The following is a 20,288-nucleotide window of genomic DNA, read 5'->3' on the forward strand; positions in this document are numbered from 1 at the left end:
AAGACCACTGGTTTGAAAGGGATCATCAAACTGTTATCCTCTCCAGGGAGCCCATGAGCCTCAACTTGGCCTTGCCTATCCCAAGGTCACCTCTCTAGGAGATGCTGGCTTGGCATCCTATGCACAAATGCAATCAGGGCACATACTCTCGAGTAACAGTTCTTTGACTCTGAGTCTGACTCTGTAACCCCTGAGCTAGGAGCTCTCCTGCCCTCCCAGAGCCAAGATCTCATGACTAAGGAGACCCAGGTCAGGGGCAGGGGTGTCGCACTCTCACAAGTGCCCTGGCCTCTGCACCCACCATGATTAGCCCATGCAGTGACAAATGACTAGCAGAAGCTAGGCACTCAACAAAAATCAGTGAAACAGAGGAGACAGGGGTACAGAGAAGTTAAGGTAACTTGCTCAACTACAGAGAGCAAAGCAGTGACAGGTGAGAACGAAGCTCAAGTCATGGGGCTTCTCAAAATGATGCAGTTCCCCCTGGGAGGTGGGGCAGCACAAACAGGGTCCCCCCAATATATGCACAAACCCCCCCGCACCTGTATGGGATCCATATCACTATTATATTTTATCTATTACTTTTCTTTGAGTGTCTTTCCGGAAAAACTTAACTACTTATTTTTGTGTATATAAAGTGACCTATTACTGCTATAACAAATTACAACTTAGTGTCTTCAAGTAACACAAGTTAATTTTCTTAGAGGGCTAGAGGTCAGAAATCCAAAATGAGTCCTAAGGGGCTAAAATCATGGTGTCAGCAGAGTCATTTCCTTCCCGAAGCTCTAGGGGAGTCTTGGTTTCCTTGCCATTTTCAGCTTCCAGGGGCCACCCATAACCCTTGGCTCATGGCCACTTCCTCCATCTCAAAGCACATTAACCGCTGCCACCACTGTCACATCTCCTCCTCTGAGTCTCCTGCACTTCTTTTTTTTTTTTTTTAAGATTTTTTATTTTTTCTATTATAGTTGATTTACATTGTTCTATTAATTTCTACTGTAGAGCAAAGTGACCCAGTCATGTGTGTTTGTGTGTATATACATTCTTTTCCTCACATTATCCTCATCATGTCCCATCACAAGTGACTAGATCCTGCCTTTCTTATAAGGATGCTAGTGATGATATTAGGACCACCTGGATAACACAGGCTACTCTCCCCTTTTGAAGATCCTTAATCAAATCTAAAAAGCCCGTTTCACTGCATAAGGTAACATGCCCAGGTTCTGGGAATTAGAATATGGATACCTCTTGGTGGAGGCAGGGGGGTGGGGGGGCATTATTCAGCCTAACAAAAGCCACATCCAGGAGTTCCCTTGTGATGCAGTGGGTTAAGGATTCAGTTGTCACTGCAGTGGCTTAGAGTCACTGCTGTGGTGCAGGTTTAGTCCCTGGCCTGGAAACTTCCGCATGCTGTGGGTGCAGCAAAAAAAAAAAAAAAAAAAAAAAAAAAAAAGCCACATCCAAAGCAATAATAATATCTGTGAAATCATAAGGTACTGGCATGTGTGTGTGTTTATACACATTCTCTCTCTCTCTCTCTATATATATATATATATATACACACACATATATATTTATATTTATATACATATTCTTTTTGTTTTGTTTTTTTTTTGCTTTTTAGGGCCGCACCCTTGGCATATGGAGGTTTTCAGGCTAGGGGTCTAATTGGAGCTACAGCTGCCAGCTTACTCCACAGCCACACCAACACCAGATCCGAGCTGCATCTGCGACCTACACCACAGCTCATGGCAATGCCGGATCCTTAACCCACTGAGCGAGGCCAGGGATTGAACCCATAACCTCATGGTTCCCAGTCAGATTCGTTTCCCACTGCACCACAACGGGAACTCCTATATATGTATTAACTTACTAGGGCGGCCATAACAAAATATCACTAACTGGATGGCTTAAAGAACAGAAATACACTGTCTCACAGTTCTGGAGGCCAGAAGTCTGAGAACAAGGTGTTGGCAGGGTTGGTTCCTGCTGAGGTCTGTGTGGGAGGCTCTGTTCCATGCCTCCCTCCCTGTTTCTGTGACTTGCTGGCAGTCTTTGGTGTTCCTTGGCTTTGAGAAGCATCACCCCATCTCTGGCTTCGTCTTCACATGGATGTGTGCATTTCTGTGTCCAAACGTCTTTTTATAAGGAGATCAGTCATCAGCTTAGGGGCCCGCTAGTATGACCTCATCTTAACTAATGACATCTGCAACAAGCCTATTCCCAAATAAGGTCACATTCTGAGGTTCTGGGGATCAGGGCTTTAACATATGAATTTGGGGGAACACATAAGGTTTCAATCCCTAACACCAACACACATTGAAACCATACGCAACTATTAAAAGATATGGTATTTGCCCATATACTACCAAAAGTCTCTTCTTGAACTCACAGCACTGCCTGTACAACGTTTTGGAAAATGTGAATAATAATAAATGGTCCATAGCTAGTCAGATCTAGATTCAAATCAGGTTTCTCCTCTACAAAATGAGGACAGCAATAGAACCTGCCTGACAGGGTGGGTAAGAGGATTCAAGGAGGCAATGTGTGTAAAATGCTTGGCACGGAGCCGGGCACAGACTAAGTGCCCCCCACACGTGAGCTATGATTATCCTTGCCATCATCATCACTCTTGCTATGACACTGGCCTGTGAGGCCTGAGGTCAGAGAGGCCTGTGGGGAGGTGGTGAGGGACAGACGGGTCTGGGAGGTGCCTTGGCCAGGCCCGGCCTTGCTGTGAGCATCTAGGGGCCCCAGGGGAGCTGCCCAGCTGGTGTGCGTGGGCCAGGCTTGGGAAAAGGCCTCTGGCTCTCCCAGCAGCCCATCAGGTGCGTGGGGGCTGCCTGGGATGTGCTTGACATTAACGCAGTGGGGCCTGGGCTGACAGCCCAACACCCACAGCGAGATGCACAGAGCGAAGCAGGGATGTGCAGGATGGCCTTGTCCCAGGGGACCTCCTCAAGCCTCGAAAGTATCCAAACCAGTGGCTACCTTGCCTTCCCCTGAAACTACCTGGGGGCTCATGCCACGCACCCCCACCACGCAGACCACAGCCCTTGGAGAAAGCATTGGGTGGGAGTCAAGAGCAGAGGGTCTCAGTTCCAGCCTGCCAAAGCTTGCTGGGCAAATGTGACAGGCAGCTTGGCCTCTTTGAGTAGCAGTGGCCTCATCTGTGAAATAGCGGTCCTGCCTCTGTGGGTGTTGAAGAGCCAAGGAGAAGACACTTAGCGTGAGAAAGTGCTACCAACCACCAGACACGATTATTCCAGTGCAGCATCTCTGAGCCTTAGGCTACCCATCTGAGAGATGGTGTCAAGCCTATTTTTCTCCTCTCTGGGGGCTGATGAAAGTTGAAAAGAGAGAGTTCCCATCATGGCCAGAAGTTCCCATTTTGGCTCAGCGGTTAATGAACCCGAGTAGCATCCATGAGGGTGTGGGTTCGATCCCTGTCCTCACTCAGTGTAAGGATCCCACATTTGCTGTGGCTGTGGCGGGCGTAGGCCAGCAGCTACAGTACCGATTGGACCCCCCAGCCTGGGAACCTCCATACACCGTGGGTACAGCCCTAAAAAGACAAAAAAAAAAAAATGTTGAAAAGAGAACAGGTATATGAAAGCGTTTTAAAGCATGCCAAGCATGGAGGGAACCATCAGAAGCAGTCCCCTCTCTTGGCACTGTTTAACCATTATTTTAGTGCTCCTGTTGGTGATGGACTGCTTGAGTTCTGAAGCCAGAATTCCAGCTTATTCCTTTCTGGCTATGTGACCTTGGCCAAGCGCTTAACCTCTCTGGGATCCAGTTTTTTCACCTATAAGGCGGAAGCGAGTGAGACAGCCTCCCCATGGTGGTGTGTGGATGGAATGGGATCACACAGCTTCTTGATAAAGAGGGTCACCATTTTCAAGGTGAAGAGGCTCCAGATCTATGTAACCTCCTGTCTCCGTGCTCTCCTCCACCCTTTCTGCTTTGAGGGAGCTGCTAGAGGCGTCGGCAGGGCCACCCTGCCTTCACTGTCAATGACTGAAAGGACTTCAGGGTCCTTCACCTATAACTTCACAGCCTTCACCACTGAAGGTTCCCGCGCTGGGTCCAGACACCGTGGCTAAAGTTCCCCTTGGCCAGGAGGTAAGAGCATGATGCTAGAGCAGCCAACCACCATCATAGATTCTGGATTCAGTCATTTCTGAGCTTGGCTTCAAGTTGAATGGCTAAAGCTTCCCCGGGACTCACAGACCCTATGATGTGGTTTCCTGCTGTAGAATTGCTGCTACACCCCAACCCCTTCCCAGCACCCCAATGTTGCCCCCCCCTCTACTGCTTGCTGGGTCCTCTTTCCTCTCATGCCCAGGAAAGTGAGGGCTGGAGGAGCTGGGACTGGGGCAGAGATAGTAGGGGCCAGTGGTGTGAGGAGTGGGCTGGAGAGGTCATCTGAGACTAGTAGGACGAACCTGGACTTCCTCCTCTGGGCAAGAGGGAACCTGCGGAGGATGCTGAGCAGAAAGTGGAGCTCTGGAAAGATAAATCTGCCTGGAACATGGGATGGAGCAGTGGGGAAAGACATCTGCCTGCAGGATGCACCATCAGAGAGACCCTGGCGCCAGTCCAGGTGTTGGCACTGACACTCCCCGTGGAGAACGAAGTCACCTAAGAAAAGCCTGCCCATACTGGGGTGGTGGTTCCAGCAGGGTCCTGGCTGAGGTTTCTCTGGTCCCTCCTGGTGGGGGGTTTCTCACTATCCCTTAGCTTCCCCAGAGACCCCTGACATGGTCTCAGAGCTGCCTGCCACTTCTGTCTCCCATACAAACCTCTAAGCACCATCAACAAAGGGTGAGAGGCCCTGACGTCGGTGAAGAGGGGAGGAAGGTGGACGGACCCCTACCTTCTCTGTCCGGCTTAACCACACCCCAGTCTGAGTGTTTCTCCATTCCACTCATCCTGATTATCCCTGCAAATGGCCCAGAACTGTGGTCCCCAAAGTGCCCCAGCTGCTGTGTGATCAAAGTCAAGCCAAAGTTTGGGACAAAGACAGCATGTTCCTGGCAGAGACAAGACCAAGACAGATGCTTGGTAGTCCTAGGTCCAGGATGCTGAGGCAGAGAAATTCCAGAGCTGGTCCCCAGGCGCTGCCTTAACCCTCCTCTTGGAAAGAAAGGGATGCTTCCAGTGGACAATCCAACATTGCATTTCCTCCTCCCCTTTCTCCATTGCATCTCGTTTCCCTATTTTTTCTCTATTCCAAGCCCCATCCTTATTCCTTCCCTCCAAGTCTTGTGCAAAAGAAAAAAGCAAAGAATGGGCTAAAGAAGGCTGGGGTCAGAGGGCAGAGTTCAGCTCTTCCCTGTGGCCTGGCCCTGGCAAGAGCTCACTTCTCCCTTGTTTAGGAGTGACCCTGAAGCTTCTGGAAGTGAAACCTATGCTGTTAGGTGAACCTGGGAAAATCCCAGCAGACCCAGGGAACTCCTGCCAGGGGTGCTGCTGGGTAGGTCACCTGCCACTCTCTCACATCCTTCCCTGTGAGATATTCCACAGCACAAGAGACCAAAACAGACCTTTGAAGGTTCTGTTGAGGCGAGTGCTAAGTCCACACCATCCTGATGCTACTGCAATCTGCTCCCTTCTGATGGTTCATTTCATCACAGCTTTGAGGCTTTTGTTGGCTCTCTGCCTCCCATAGGACACAAGCCCATTCATGAACTCTGCCCTGACTGACCTTGTCAATTGCATGTCCCCAAATACTGAATGACCTGCGTGCATCCTCTGTGGATGGAACATGCTGTTCCACAGCTCTGTGCCTTTGCACATTCTGTTCCTTTTATCTAGAATGCCCCACCCCACATGATCTCTTTCTGTCACCACTTCTGAGGGCTATGCACAGGTTTAGCCCTCATTTCCTCTCCTCTCCAGATTGCTTCTGTTGGGTCACACATCTGGAACTGCACTTAATACTATATTGTACTTATTTGTTTTTACACCTGCATCCTTGTAAACCTCTTGTAAGCAATGTCTATGCCTTGATATCAAGTGCCTGCTATCCATCACAGTGTCTTGGCATGTAGCTGGGCATGCAAAAAGACTACATTTCCCAGTTTCCCTTGCTGAGGGGTACAGTCATGTGACTGAATTCTGACCAATGGAATATGAGCAGGCAACCCATATAATCTCCCTACAATCTTTCATACTCTCTCTTCCCTTTCATGCTGGGTGGATACAGAGATTCATGGGGGATGGAGTCCCTAAATGGGACAATCTAGGTTCCTTGACTGACTACCTGGAATAGAGCCTTCCAGTAACTTGTTTTGGTCTTGACTCAGAAAAACAATAAACCTCTATTGTATCAAGTCACTGAGAGTTTGTCACACAGAATCAACCTGCCCTAACACAAAGGAGCTCTCAGTCAAGGTCTGTTGAACCAAACTTAAAGAGGAAAGACTTAATATAAAATGCAGTACCCCACTCCCTGCCGTTAGATCCAGTCAAGTCAGGCATCACATCCTACATGATTGAACTATTCCTGAAACCAAGCCATCCCCTCTCCTCCCCCTGCCCTATCCACCAAATCACACACACACAGTATTCAGAATGCCAAGCGTTCCCCTGGAAGGACAGAGAAGGGTGGGGACTGAGGACGTGCCAGACGACCTGTAAGAATTGCCTTAGGTGAATAAGCCCCACCTTGAGATCCTGGTTTCACAAGTCTGAGAAGGTACAGGGAGGCTCCTCCCCCTCCCCCTACAGGCATCACACCCCTGACATGTGACCATTCAAGCTCACAGAAACACTTCTAGGAACACACTGTCCCTCTGAGGCAGCCCACACCACCCTTGACCGCTTCTGGGAAGTGCTGGACAGCCTTCCTCTCCAGATGCACCAGGCCAAATTCCTACCTGGTCACAAAGGAGAGAAAGATCACATTTGACAAAGAAAGAAATGGAGGAGGGCTTCAAATGTATTTTTCCAATACTCCCTGTCCTTACTACTCAAGATGTGACCCTGAGACTAACCCTATCAGGGCCTGAGAGCTTGCTGGAAACACAAAATCTCAAGCCCCAGGCAGATCTGCTGAATCAGGGTCTGCATTTTAACGAGATGCTAATTGGGCACCTTAAAATTTGAAAGCCCTCACTCTGCTGCCAGGATTCTAGCTAATCTTTCTTTTCCTTCATAAACCAAAGATATTATTTCCATGCATAGACTTTTCTTTTATTAAAAAATGTATATTTTTCCCAAGGCAAAAATTTTCTTCTATAGCAATTCTTATAAATATTTTAGAGCAAATACGAAAATAGTTTGTGTAAGTAACAGGCACATGGTAACAAAATTTCAAACAATACAAGAGCATTCAAAATGGAAAATAAGATTTTCCTTTGGAAAATATGACTTGTAGTCTCCTGTCACTAAACCTGTGCTATCCCAAAGAAAATATAACTAAAAACAAGAAGAGAAAGAGGTACTTCAAACCTCATTCTCATTCTCTCTTATTAGAGCATCATTTTATCTTTTTTATAAAGATAATTGGGAATTTAATCACATATTTCTTACAAATAAGAATATCTTCCCCTTGAAGATATTCCTGTTGGAGCCTGTGATTCAGGATAAGCACAGGATTAAGAATAGAAGAAAGTGACTCTATTTTTTTTTTTTTTTTTTTTTTTTTTTGGTCTTTTAGGGCTACACTGGTGGCATATGGAGGTTCCCAGGTTAGGGGTCTAATCGGAACTGGTGTAGCCACCAGCCTACACCACAGCCATAGCAACGCGGGATCTAAGCTGCATCTGCGACCGATACCATATCTCGTAGCAACGCCGGATCCTTAACCCACTGAGCGAGGCCAGGAATCGAACCTGCGTCCTCATGGATACTAGTCGGGTTCATTAACCACTGAGCCACAACGGGAAATCCTGTACTCTAATATTTTTAAAGTTGAAAGTTACTTTCTGTCCCAGCTAATCCTTAACAAGTGTTCCCAATACTAAGTCTAGCCTATAAGCAAAGATGAGCATTCAGGAGAAGGAACAGGAGCTATTAGCAGACCTTTTCTCTGGTGTGGAGAAGGAGATGCAGGCCTCTGAACCCATTCCCTGCACTGAGTGCCCACCTGCCCTGCATCCATCCATTCACTGGACTGCAATTTCCTGAGCACCTGCTAGGTGTCGGCCACTGTTCTAGGCACTGGGACAACAGAAACAATGAACGAGCAAGATTTTGCTCTCCTAACACTCACATCCCAGCAGGGATGAGATGTAAACAACAGACAGAGCTCAATAAGATAATAATATTGTGATACATGTCTTGAAGACAACTAGAATGTGACAGCGTGGCAGGGCTGGGGGCGGGGGGAGCTCTCTGAAGAAGTGATCAAAGAAAGGCCTCTCTGAGAAGTGTCACCTGAGTGCCTAGAAGGAGTCAGCTGCTTGAAGACCTGGGGGAAGGGAGTTTCAGGCAGAGGGAACAGCAATGGCAAGGGCCTCGAGGCTGCACTGCACCTAGTGTCCCAAGATCAAGCGGGAGAGTGGCGAGCTGAGAGCCAGGGAAGGAGGGTGACAGGAGGAGTCTGGAAGGGCGGGTGAGGGCCCACCACACAGGGTCCTGGCGCAGGGTAAGGGGTTGGGAGTTCATTCCCCAAAGAAAGGGAGGTATTCAGAAAGGTTACAAATGGGGCCATAATCCAATCTGATTTATTTTTAGAAGGATCACTGGTTGGGGGGATGACAAGAGTGTGAGTGGGGAGATCCCTGAGGAGGTGGCTCAGCTGCCCAGGTAGGACAAGAGGTGGCTGGACCAGGGTGGGGGTGGAGTATTTGGAGAAGAGGGCAGAGCTGGGCTGCATCTTTAGGGCAAGCAGACTTGCCTTTAAGTTGGATATGGTACATGACTGGCCAGGCTTTTTGGGGAGTTGGGGGGGTCTCAATTGTATTTGAATCCCCCTGGTACCTCTGATGCTCCTAACAGCTGACCTGGGCAGCCCAAGTGCTCCAATCTGGCCTGATGGCATTAACAGCGGGCATGCACTGCTGCCTTGACAGCTCCCTTCCTGGTCACTGAGGTTGACCATTTTGCCCACAGGAAGCTTTTCTTGCAATCTCTCCTTTCTGGAGGCCCCTTAGGCCAAGGGCTTCGGAGCAAGCTTGTGCTTCACAATTCTCAGAAGCGGAGGACAAGGGAGGAGCGCAGGGGAAAAGGGAAAAATCCCCGAAGCAAAAATGTTTAAAATTCAGGCAAAGTCACCAGGGGAGCCGAGTAAAGCAGCCCCCACCCCGCTCCCCACTCCCTGTAGCCTTGCCCTCCCCAGGCTCTGCAGCCAGCTCAGCTCCTTTAACGAGGCTTTCCTGGTCAGGGGAGCTTGACTGCTGCCAGGGACCCGGAAATGCAAGAGGAGAGCTCCCTGCAGAGCCCACCCTGGCGCCCAGCTGCAGGCTGCTTGTCCAGGTGGCAGCACTGCTGCTGCCCCAGGTGGTGGCTTCTTCTCAGAAACCTCATAAATGTGGCAGATGCCCACCTAGGGTGACGACATGCGGGAGGAGGAGGAAGGGCAAGGAGAGAAAGGGCTTGGCTGCTTGATGGCTGGCACCTGTGTGCCTTCCTGCCAGGCTCCCTGCTCCACAGAAGGGAGTCCTGACCTTGACCATGCCAGGCAGTCCTACCTCCACACCCTTATACACACCAGTCTCCCTGCCCAGAAACCTTCTCGGTCCATCCAAACCCAGCCCTCCTCCTAGATGCACCTGCAGTTCATCTTCTTGGGAAAACTCAAGGTAGGAGTAAGGGAATCTAGCATTTATCAGACACCTCCTCCTATCAGCACCATTTTATTTCTTTTTTTAAAAATATCTGTGTCAATTACACTTCAATTTTTTTTGGTGTTTTTGCCTTTTCTAGAGCCGCTTCCCGCGGCATATGGAGGTTCCCAGGCTAGGGGTCCAATTGGAGCTGTAGCTGCAGGCCTATGCCAGAGCCACAGCAATGCCAGATCTGAGCCGTGTCTGCAACCTACACCACAGCTCACGGCAACGCCAGATCCTTAACCCACTAAGCAAGGCCACGGATTGAACCTACAACCTCATGGTTCCTAGTCGGATTCGTTAACCACTGTGCCACGACAGGAACTCCAGACCTCAACTTAAATTTTTTTAAAAAAGTATGTGACATATTTGACAAAATGCGAACATTTCTTAAATCAGTAGATCCACGGATGCGTTATTTTCTGTAGGACAAAACATGTTCGTAATTAAAAATAAACAATAGAAAAGAAAAAAACTGGCTGCAACGCAGAGAAGCAGCTTGGAAGGGGCCAGACAGGAGCACTGTGGGTGCAAGGGAGGAGTCAGGAGGGCTTGCCCAAGGGGCCAGGGGCAGAGAGGAAGGATCCGCAGGGGTGAGGGAAGGTGTGGTGACTGAGGAGGGAGGGGTCCAGATAGGAGCTGGGTTTGGAGCACGCTGAGACCAGGCACACATGTGACTTGTAAGTGGACTGGCCTTGACGGGTCAGTCAGTGGTCAGTTCATAGTCCCTCTGTCTCCACCGCCTTGGTCCCGCCCTGGACCCAGTGACTTGCCCAAGGCAAGTCCTCAAAAACATGGTCAGGTGTTCGCCCTCACCCAACTTATACTTGACAGGGGCTGGGACCAGAGCACTGGCCCTTGTCCGAGAGAAGACGCTCACGGGAGGGCAGAGGCCTGCCCCAAGCCTATTCCTGGTGCCCTACCTGACCCAGATCCCCGACAGCTGGCAGGGTATTTTGGGGGCCAGCCTGACCCTGAGAGGGCCACTTTCTTGTCTGGGCAAATGCCCACTGCTCAGCTATTTCTAGTGGGGACAGCAGTGCAGCAGGTGTGGCCCTGGAAGGACAGCTAGCATGGGGCAGGAAGGGATTAGGTGATGGAGCAGACAGATGAGACCCTCTGCCCAGCCAGAGAAGGGGAGGAGGCAGCCTGTGGTTCCTGCCCTCCACGTCCCCAGCCTACCCACAGCAACCCCGAGCCCAACTCTCTGGGGCAGCCTGGGTGAGGGCTGAGGGAACTGCCAGCTCCCTGCACTCATGGCCCTGGAACACTGTGGCTCTGCAGTCATATCTCTTCTAGGAGGAAGAGGAGCCGACGGCTATCACAGGTGCCCTCTGGAAGCAGGGCAGTCTCCCACCAGGGTGCCAAGGTACCACCAGATTCCAAAAGGAATGTCTATACATGAGCCACCATCAGGAAAACGGTTAATTTTGAGGCTGCACAGTCCTCTGAGAAGGGGAAGCAGCCCCACTCCCCACCACGGGCTTTTGCCTTCAAGTTACAGACTTGCCAAGCCCCCTTCTCATCGCAGTCAGCAGCCCCCCATACAGATCCGGTCAGGGCCTCACCTGCCCTTCTCCCAGACTCCTGTTGGGCTGCGGCAGAAGGAGGAGATAGAGACTGGTGAGACCCGGAGACTGACAAAGACAAACCAGAGGCAGAGAACATGCCTCCAGAAAGACGGCTAGGGAAAGGCCACAGGGATGAGCAGAGCCAGGCCTGGAGACAGGCCCAGACTCAGAGACCCCTGGGGAGAGAGAGATAACAGAGAAACTGGGGAAAGAGAGAGACAGAGGGAGAACACATAGGGAGAATCTGAGACTCAAGGGCAGAGAAGGAAATGAACACACACACAGAAACAGTCAACTTCTTTATCTCTGCCCAGCCCAGACACTCCCCCGAGTCTGGGCGGGGTGGCGGGGGGCGGGGTGTCAGGGCAGCACCCACCTCCAGCGGCCAGCCCAGCCCTACCTGCTCTGTAGCCCAAGCCTTCCTGGCAAGGGGGGATGATCCCCCTCCTCTCCAAGGCACTGGTTCTCCCAGGCCCGCTGTGTGGTGCCCTGGCCCATGTAGGGGCCACATCAAAGTGACAAGTGACAGTGGGCAGAAGGGTTTAGTGTGTGGATCCCAGAACACTACCGGTCTGGATCCTGGCCCTCCTCCCACAGAGAGGAGGGTGGTTCTGCAGCTCTACCCTCCCCCACCTTGGTTCTCAACTATAGCCAAGAAATCTAGGTATTCTGACCAGCCCGCAGCATCCCCAAACACATAAGACGATGGATAAAACCTCACAGCTTTGGGTCCTCCTACATGTGGAAGATTTCTTATCCTGTCCCTCCCCGTCCTGGTCCCCACTCCACTGCCCCGTGGGATGGAGGGAGGAGCAGGGGGTCCCATCACTCTTGGGGACGGGTACACAGGGGGTCCTCTCCATCCTCCCACTGGGGGTTCCTCCTCACCAGGTTCCAAGATGAGGGGTGCAGCCCTGGGACTCTTAGGATAAAAACAACCCCATTTCCCTGAGGAACCAGACAGACTGGCCTTCACCAGAGATGCCCTTGGGAGACCAGCCCAGGACTGTCTCAGTGCGAAGAATGGCCACTTGTCCTGCACCAGAACCACCCTCTCTGCAAGCATCTCAACTCCAGCCTGTACACCAGCCTCATACTTCCTGTTTGGGTGGTTTTTTTCTTTTTTCTTTTTTTTTTTAAAGGTATATCTGAATGTGGTCCATTTAGCCCCAGGATGCCCTGCACCCGCCCCATTCCTAGTCTCCCCGCCAGCCCCCTACCAGCACTGAGCTCAGCTGTCCAGTGTGGCTGAACCGGCCACTTTGTTCTGCTGGGCACCAGATAAACACTCCCTAATTAGCAGATGGAGCTAAACTCTGGCTGGCATCTGGGGTTGTCCCTGGCCAGCCCTGGAACCTTCATTTACTGCAGCCCGGGGGTGCCTAGATCCTTGTGTAGCTGGGAAGAAGTTCGCCTGGTCCAGGCTGGACAGACACAGCGTCCACAGGGAAGTGATTGTCACCCTATACTGCTCCCGAACTGCTGCAGGCTCGGGGGAAAGGCTTCCTGGGCTCTGTCTTCTGGAAAGCTCCCGAGGACTCTATGAGGCAGCTTCTGCAATTAGAGCCTTTTGCAGATAGAATGGCTGAGTCTCTTGGAGGTCAGGTATGGTCCAGGGTCATTCAGCTGATAACAGGTGGGGTGAGGTGCACACTTGTGTAAATTGGTTTGATCACAAAGCCCAAGCTGCCCATCACAGAGACAGATTGCTCCACTCAGAACGTTGGGATGCCGGCACCAGGAATCCCACGAGATCTCGTGGCAAGCCTGACGTCACCCAACTACAGAGTTTCTCTGATGAATCCAAAATCTCTTTTCCAGACTATGAAAGAGAATGTATATATGTGTATGCCTGAATCACTTTGCTGTGTAGCAGAAATTGGCACAATATTGTAAATCAACTATAAATCAACTATACTTTAAATTGAAAAAAATTTTAATAAAATAAAATCTTTTTTTTCCCCTTGGCTCCAGCTAAATTTTGGATATAAGGGAAAGAACTCCAATTCTCTGACAACTCCTACAACATCCCTGAGATGAGGAACTGCAGCCCCCAAAATCATGTAGGGGCTGAGGTCCAGTCAGGGTGGCAGGGAGCTGGGAGAGAAGTCATCGCAGCTGGTCACCCAGCTGGTGGCAGTTTGCCTGCCGGAGGGACGAATAAACTGTCTTCCTCAAAGGAGCCCACGGTTCTCCCTGGCTGTCCCAGGTCCACAGGAGTCAAAAAGCAAAACCAACTGTTGCTGCTGTGTTGTGGGGGAGGGGGACAAGCAGGCCTGATGGCAGCGGTCTACACCCTGGGTTGCTTACCCATTCTATGCCTTCTGCCCCACCCTGAGTCTCCCACCAGCTGGCGGCTCTGGCTCAGGCCAAGGCAGTTGGCCTGGCTTTTCCACCCCGGATGACCCTGACTTTTCCCCTCCAGTCCCCATTTCCAAGGCCAGTGCCAGGCATGCAGCTGGCACTCCTCCAAGGTGCCCGGATTGGCTTGACATTCCTTCCTGTGGGAAGGGAGTAATGTGGTCACTGCCGAAGGCTTCAAAGAGCGAACACACACACACACACACCACTCCTCACCTGGCCACCACACACACACACACACACTCACACACTCACACACACACACACACACACACACACACACATGCACATCCCACTCACCTGGCCACCACCATAGATCTTCCTTCCCTTCATTCTTCAGTTTGGAGGGGACACTTTGCCCCCACCTACTTTCCAGCCAACTTTCTGCAGGTAATCCAACAAGGGGTAGATGGGGGCCCTGTGGGGGCAGAGCTGAGTTTTCTAGGTCTGACCTTGGGGCCTGGGACTAGAGAGGAGGGAGGTGACCACTACAGGGCCTTCTGACATAACAACCAAACACACCCTGACATGACACCCTAATGCTGGGAAAACAAGGTGTGCAGCTCTGAGCAGTCCTGCAGGTGGCCTGACTCAGATGCTGCCTCTGGCAAAGCTGGGGTTGATTATCCAACAAGAGAGGTGAGTGGTGGTAGGCAGGACACAGGCTGAGTTCCAGGCAGCAGCCAGTCAGACCTTTCTGGGAGCTGAAAGAAGTCTTCTTTTTTGTTCTTTTGTCTTTTTAGGGCCACGCCCAGCATATGGAGGTTTCCAGGCTAGGGGTTGAATCAGAGCTGCAGCTGCCGCTCTGTGCCTATACCACAGCCACAGCAACATCAGATCCGAACCTTATCTGTGACCTACACCACAGCTCACAGCAATGCTGGATCTTAACCCACTGAGTGAGGCCAGGGATCGAACCTGCATTCTCATGGATACTAGTCAGATTCATTTCCACTGAGCCACGACGGCAATTCTGTGAGAGAGAAGTCTTCTGCTCGTGGCACAGGCATCTTCTTCCAGGGAAGGGGAATGATTGCCTCTCCCCCAGGAGCTGTCTTGGGGATGCAGGAGGGGCTTCCTACTCTCCTCAGCCAAAAACAGAGAACTTCTGGAGGAGCCTAAAACTCCAAGCTGGAATGAACTAAAGCTGGAGTGCCCGACTGCTCCTAGTCCTGCTGTCTGTCACCTGATGGCCCTGGAATGTGGATGAGTCACTTCCTCTCTTAAGGCCCCATTTCCTCTTGTGTCACATAAAGGAAATGGACCACATCAGAGGGTGGCCAATAAGGCTCATATCAAGGTGCCATTGCCAATTGATAGGTAGTGTCTTCCTGAAGGTATTTGGGTTTGTTTTTTTAAGAAAGATCCTGAGACCATGTCTAGGCTCATGATCAATGAACAGTATCAGCCCTGGGTCCAGGATGGGTACGTGCTGTGATCGATTAGTGAGCCTGCTGTGGGCTCGAAACCGCAAAGTGGCAGCACAAGTGCCAGATATGCATCTTCTTGGTAGATGATTTCTAGGGGCCTTCAGGTTGTAAAACTCCCAATTCCACCCCAGTTCTCCAGCAGATCTAGTTAGCGACGGCTGGCAAGCATGTACCTCCCATATTGTGATATGTGCACAAAGCTGATCGCTCTTTCATCAGCCCTGCAGGGCAGTCACTGGAGGAGCAGGCAGCCCCCTATGTCTCTAGTGCCCAGACCCACCAGACTTCACCCAGAGGCTTAGAGCCAATGCACAGTGCCAAGGTGTACTACCCAGAAGACATTCCAACTTTGCTTACAATCTTCCCCAATATTTACAGAAAGAGACACTGCCACAGGGACAATCCCATCTTGCCCTTGGGGGAGGATGCAAGCAGAAAAAGGCAGAGGTAGCTCTTGACTACCCTTGCTTGGTCACAAGCAAGGGTCTCATCAGACATGGCCTGTATCTGTTAGAAGCCCCCTGGGAGACAGGTGCCAGGATCACCTATAAATCATTCACCAGAAGACCAATTCACCAAATGCACATGGGTACCAAAACAGGTGCTCACAGACCACGTACTCGTCTGAACAAGAAAAGGTTCATTTCCCAAGTATACTTGTAGCATGGCGAGGATCCACGGCTCTAGGCTGCTTCAGACCCCTGGACAAGCTCCCCTTCTCTCTTTGCATCCTTAGGCCTTGCCCAGGGCAGGGGGTGGGGGTGGCTGACAGTATGCAGAGGGCCTCCCCCACATACGCTGCCTCCAGTCGCCGCTCTCCATCTATTCTGGACCTGTGAGGCCCCTCGTGCACAAAGTCTAAAGTCACAGGGGTTTGAGGAAACTCACAAAAAGGAATCACCTTGCAAACCGTACAAATTCCATCTGCTTGGAGTGGAAAAAAAATAAACCTACCTTTGCATTCTAGCTGGGTACCAAGCTAACTCAGTGGTAAACAGCTTTCCATCCTGAGCCAGCCTGGAGGTGCCCTTTCCCCAGGCCTTCCCTGCTCAACATGCCCTGGAGCACAGTCACCACACGGCATTCCCCAGGACTAGGCAGGGCCTGCCAGAGGGGAAATCAGTAGAGACAGAGAGGAAGCTGGAGTCCACCCTCAGGTCATGGGGCCCAGATGAAAGGGAGCAGTGGGGCAGAGCCAGCTCCCTGGGGAAAGGGAAGCCAGCCACAGAATCCCAAGGAGCTACCGGAATCCCTACAGGGCTCCCCTGGAATCTCCATGTTCCATCAGGAATCTGAAAGATGCCTCTTTCCAAGAGCAAGGAAAAACTGTCAACCAATAATGACTTCGAAAAAACAGTGTTTTCCTAATGGTGTTACTGGGACGAAGGTGAGTCGGTCATTACACTTTGGGGTGAGAGAGTTTCTCTGGGCTCCCTGAGATGCTGTCTCCAGGGCTTCAGCCCTAATTTTATCCCAAATAAAACTTAACTCTCACCTTTCAGGTTGTGCAGTTTTTTGAAAGTTGACATGGGAAACCCTTACCACCACCACCTGCCTCTCCCGCTTGGAAGCAGACTGAGCTATGTGGTCAAAGTGAAGTCATATAAATGCGACCCAGAAAGAAACCTCTGCCTCCAGCTGGAATGGGGATGTCCAGCTATTTTATCTTGGCGTTAAGTTTCTGAGGACCAAACTGGTGAGGTCTCAGCTTCCTTGTCTGGGGACTCCTCAGCAGGCCTCACCCGTCACTATTCTCCGGGTTCCCTTTCTGTGGATTGTCCAATTTCCCTCTTACAATCACCCCAGGAGGCAGGTGTTTTTATGATCCCCATCTCACAGATGAGAGAACCGAGGTACGGAGAGATTAAAGAACCCACCAAGGGTAGGTTATGCTAGGAAATGCTGGAGCTGCTCTTGGAATCCAACCAGCCTGGCCCTGAAGCACCTGTCCTTAACCACTGCACTCCGCTACCACAAAACTCTCAGCATGGTTCATCATGACAGAAGAACTGCCTCCCAAGTGTTTCTTGACTTAATACACAGTTCATGCATTGTAAGCAATTTCTGAATACAAGATTCCAATCTGACAAGATAATTTAGACAGTCCCTGGGGTTTGCTGTAATGGATTCTAACCAGTTCCATTCCATAGCAATGATCTAGAATGATGGCTCAAGGAATATGAGTAATGTGATTTTAATAATTGTTTTCATTTTCTTTCTCTTGTTATTTATGTTCTTAATGTCTACATTTTTTAAGCCACACCCGCGGCATGTGGGAATTCCCAGGCTGGGGATGGAACCTGGGCCACAGTAGTGACAACGCCAGATCCTTAACTCCTGGGCCAGTGGGGAACTCCAATATTTACTTTTTTTTTAACCTGTGCTTTTTCTAATTATATAGTAATGACCAGGGAGATAGAGTTTATTTTATACCTCCCACTTTTCCCATCTCCCCACATAAGCATTTTTTTAAATTATTACATATTAATGTTGTAATACACGAACACATTTTCCTTCTTAAAAAAAATTTTTTTTTGTCTTTTCAGGGCTGCACCTGCAGCATATGGAGGTTCCCAGGCTAGGGGTTGAATCGGAGCTATAGCAGCCAGCCTACACCACAGCCATAGCAATACCAGATCCAAGCCATGTCTGTGACCTATACCACAGCTCACTGCAATGCCAGATCCTTAACCCACTGAAAGAGACCAGGGATCAAACCTGCGTCCTCATGGATACTAGTCAGATTTGTTTCTGCTGAGCCATGACAGAAACTCCTAAAATTTTTTAATTAGTCTTTTTTCTTTTTCTTTTTTGTCTTTTTAGATCCGCACCTGCAGCATATGGAAATTCCCAGGCTGGGGGTTGAATCCAAGATGCAGCTGCCAGTCTATACCACAGCCACCGCAATGCCGGATCCCAGCTACATCTGCGACCTAAACCATAGCTCATGGCATTGCAAGATCCTTAACCCACTGAGCAGGGCCAGGGATCGAACCCGCATCCTCACAGACACTATGTCGGGTTCTTAACCCACTGAGCCACCATGGGAGCTCCACAGTCTCCTTTTTCAAAAAAGTAAAACATTACAAATAAGGCTCAGGTTCTCCTTTGACCAAGCCCCTCCTCCTATCAGTGTCCCCAACTGTCTTCCAGAGAAAACTCTATTACCAATTTGGAGTGCGTCTTTCCAGACCTTTAAAAAATATTTATGTATTTATGCTGCATATATACTTACAAAAGATGTATCTTTGATAACTGCTATCATACAACGGTTTGAAACTTTTCCTGGCCATTCATTAACACCTCCTAGGGCTCCCTCCATGGAACTGAGCTCAATCACACTTGTTTTGACTACTGTCCAAAGCGGTGTGAGAAGACAGTGTACTCAGCCTGCTGCCATGTTTCCCATCTTCGCCGTGGCCAACAATAGGAGGCTTCCTGGGACTGGGGACTGACCCTTGTTCAGGCCATTGTTCTTGTCAGTCCAGGGCACGTGAGCAATCACAATGACCCTCAGCTCACGGCACTGCTGGAGCTAGAACGGCACATCCGGTGCCCAAACTCCCTAGAATCCCTGGTGCAAAACTGTTCTTAGAACTTGGCAAGTTACCTCCCCCAGGTTTTAGTCTAGGGTCAATGATCTCAAACAACACAGAGCTTACCTCGGGGATTAACAGACAGAGCCTGCAGGACAGACTCCTCCCCCAGACCCCTCTTCTATTCTCAGGTTGATCCCTGTACACACCAGGATCATTCCCAGTTTGATGTAAGCTGAAGGCAGCTCTGGACATTAAACCAAAACAAAGCTCATGTAAATTTAATGAATGGGAAAATGAACACAGATGTTCACCTGCAAAGTAAGGGACTGGGAACAGAACTCCTCTAATTATGAAAATGCTGTGATCCTATGACTCTCAGAACTCGCGCACATATACATCCCTCCAGAGGCTGGTTACTAACGATTCAGGGATTATAGTTTTGCTCACCCATCACGAACCTGACTATTTGAGAGCTGAAAAGTGAGTGGGACCCTGGGTAGGTAAGTGGGTAGAGAGGCTGGAGAGATGAATAAGGAAGAGAGATAAAAGCTCTTCAGGAGTTTCCATCGTGGCGCAGTGGTTAACGAATCGACTAGGAACCATGAGGTTGCGGGTTCGATCCCTGCCCTTGCTCAGTGGGTTAACGATCTGGCGTTGCCGTGAGCTGTGGTGTAGGTTGCAGACGCGGCTTGGATCCCGAGTTGCTGTGGCTCTGGTGTAGGCCGGTGGCTACAGCTCCGATTCAACCCCTAGGCTGGGAACCTCCATATGCTGCGGGAGCGGCCCGAGAAATAGCAACAACAACAACAAAAAAGACAAAAGACCAAAAAAAAAAAAAAAAAAAAAAAAGCTCTTCAAAACAGGTTAAGTCCCTCAGAGCTAATGAGCAAACCCGAACAGCCTTCTTAACTCTGTCTCCCAAGCAGCGTGGGGGAGGCTACAGGGCCTCTCCCAGCTCTGATCAAATATTGACCCTGTACATTCACTGGCCGGAGTTCAGACTAAAGGGCCAGCAGCACTATGGAGCCAATGTTTGCAAAGCAATTACTGGATCCCAGGGCCTTGTAGGTCAGATTGTGAAACAACCTTCGATGGAGCCGGAGCTTCAGAGAGCCTTCCGGTCCTTCCTCGGTGGGGCCGGGCCTTGCGAGAGATACTTAACAGTGAAGGAGCTGTGCAAGGAAATTTACAGAGGCTGGAAGTGTGGTCCAGCGCCAAAAACAGAGGGCAAGTTAAGAGCATCAGTGGCCCTTTTCCCTCCTCCTTCTCCCCTGCACTGTACCTCCAAGTAGTCCAAGCTCTTTCTAACCAAACAGGCCTCAACATCAAGCCTTGTCCCCACCAACTCCCTCTGGGACAGGCCCCTTTCCTGGTCAGATAGGGCTGAGTGGTGGATTATTTTTAGAAGAAACCAGTTTCCATTTGGAGACCAAGAGCCTCTCCTCTCCCTGTTCCCAACTTGACATCTGAAACGTCCTTAAAAGCCCTCTCTGGTAACTGACCTGGTTTCCAGAAGAGGTGTTTGGAATAGCTGTTGAATTTGAACTGCTCTACGGATGGGCCAAGTCGTGGTGGAACACAGGGATCCTAGAAGATGTTAGAAGACAA

At 50.2% G+C, this 20,288-nt stretch overlaps 1 protein-coding gene across 4 annotated transcripts in view; it reads right to left on the reverse strand.

Moving 5' to 3' along the window:
* Positions 1 to 20,288, reverse strand: part of SH3PXD2A (SH3 and PX domains 2A) — a 261,793-nt gene that overhangs the window by 180,696 nt on the left and 60,809 nt on the right. The window contains exon 1 of one of the 4 annotated variants that reach the window (XM_021072765.1): positions 14,012 to 14,476. The exons of the other annotated variants lie outside the window; for them this stretch is intronic. Coding sequence (XP_020928424.1) covers positions 14,012 to 14,044 — 33 coding nt within the window. The 5' untranslated portion in view covers positions 14,045 to 14,476. Of the gene's footprint in view, positions 1 to 14,011; positions 14,477 to 20,288 lie in introns of those variants that run through there. 4 annotated transcript variants of the gene reach the window in all.

This window comes from Sus scrofa, chromosome 14 (assembly GCF_000003025.6).
Source record: "Sus scrofa isolate TJ Tabasco breed Duroc chromosome 14, Sscrofa11.1, whole genome shotgun sequence".
NCBI classification, from domain to species: domain Eukaryota; kingdom Metazoa; phylum Chordata; class Mammalia; order Artiodactyla; family Suidae; genus Sus; species Sus scrofa.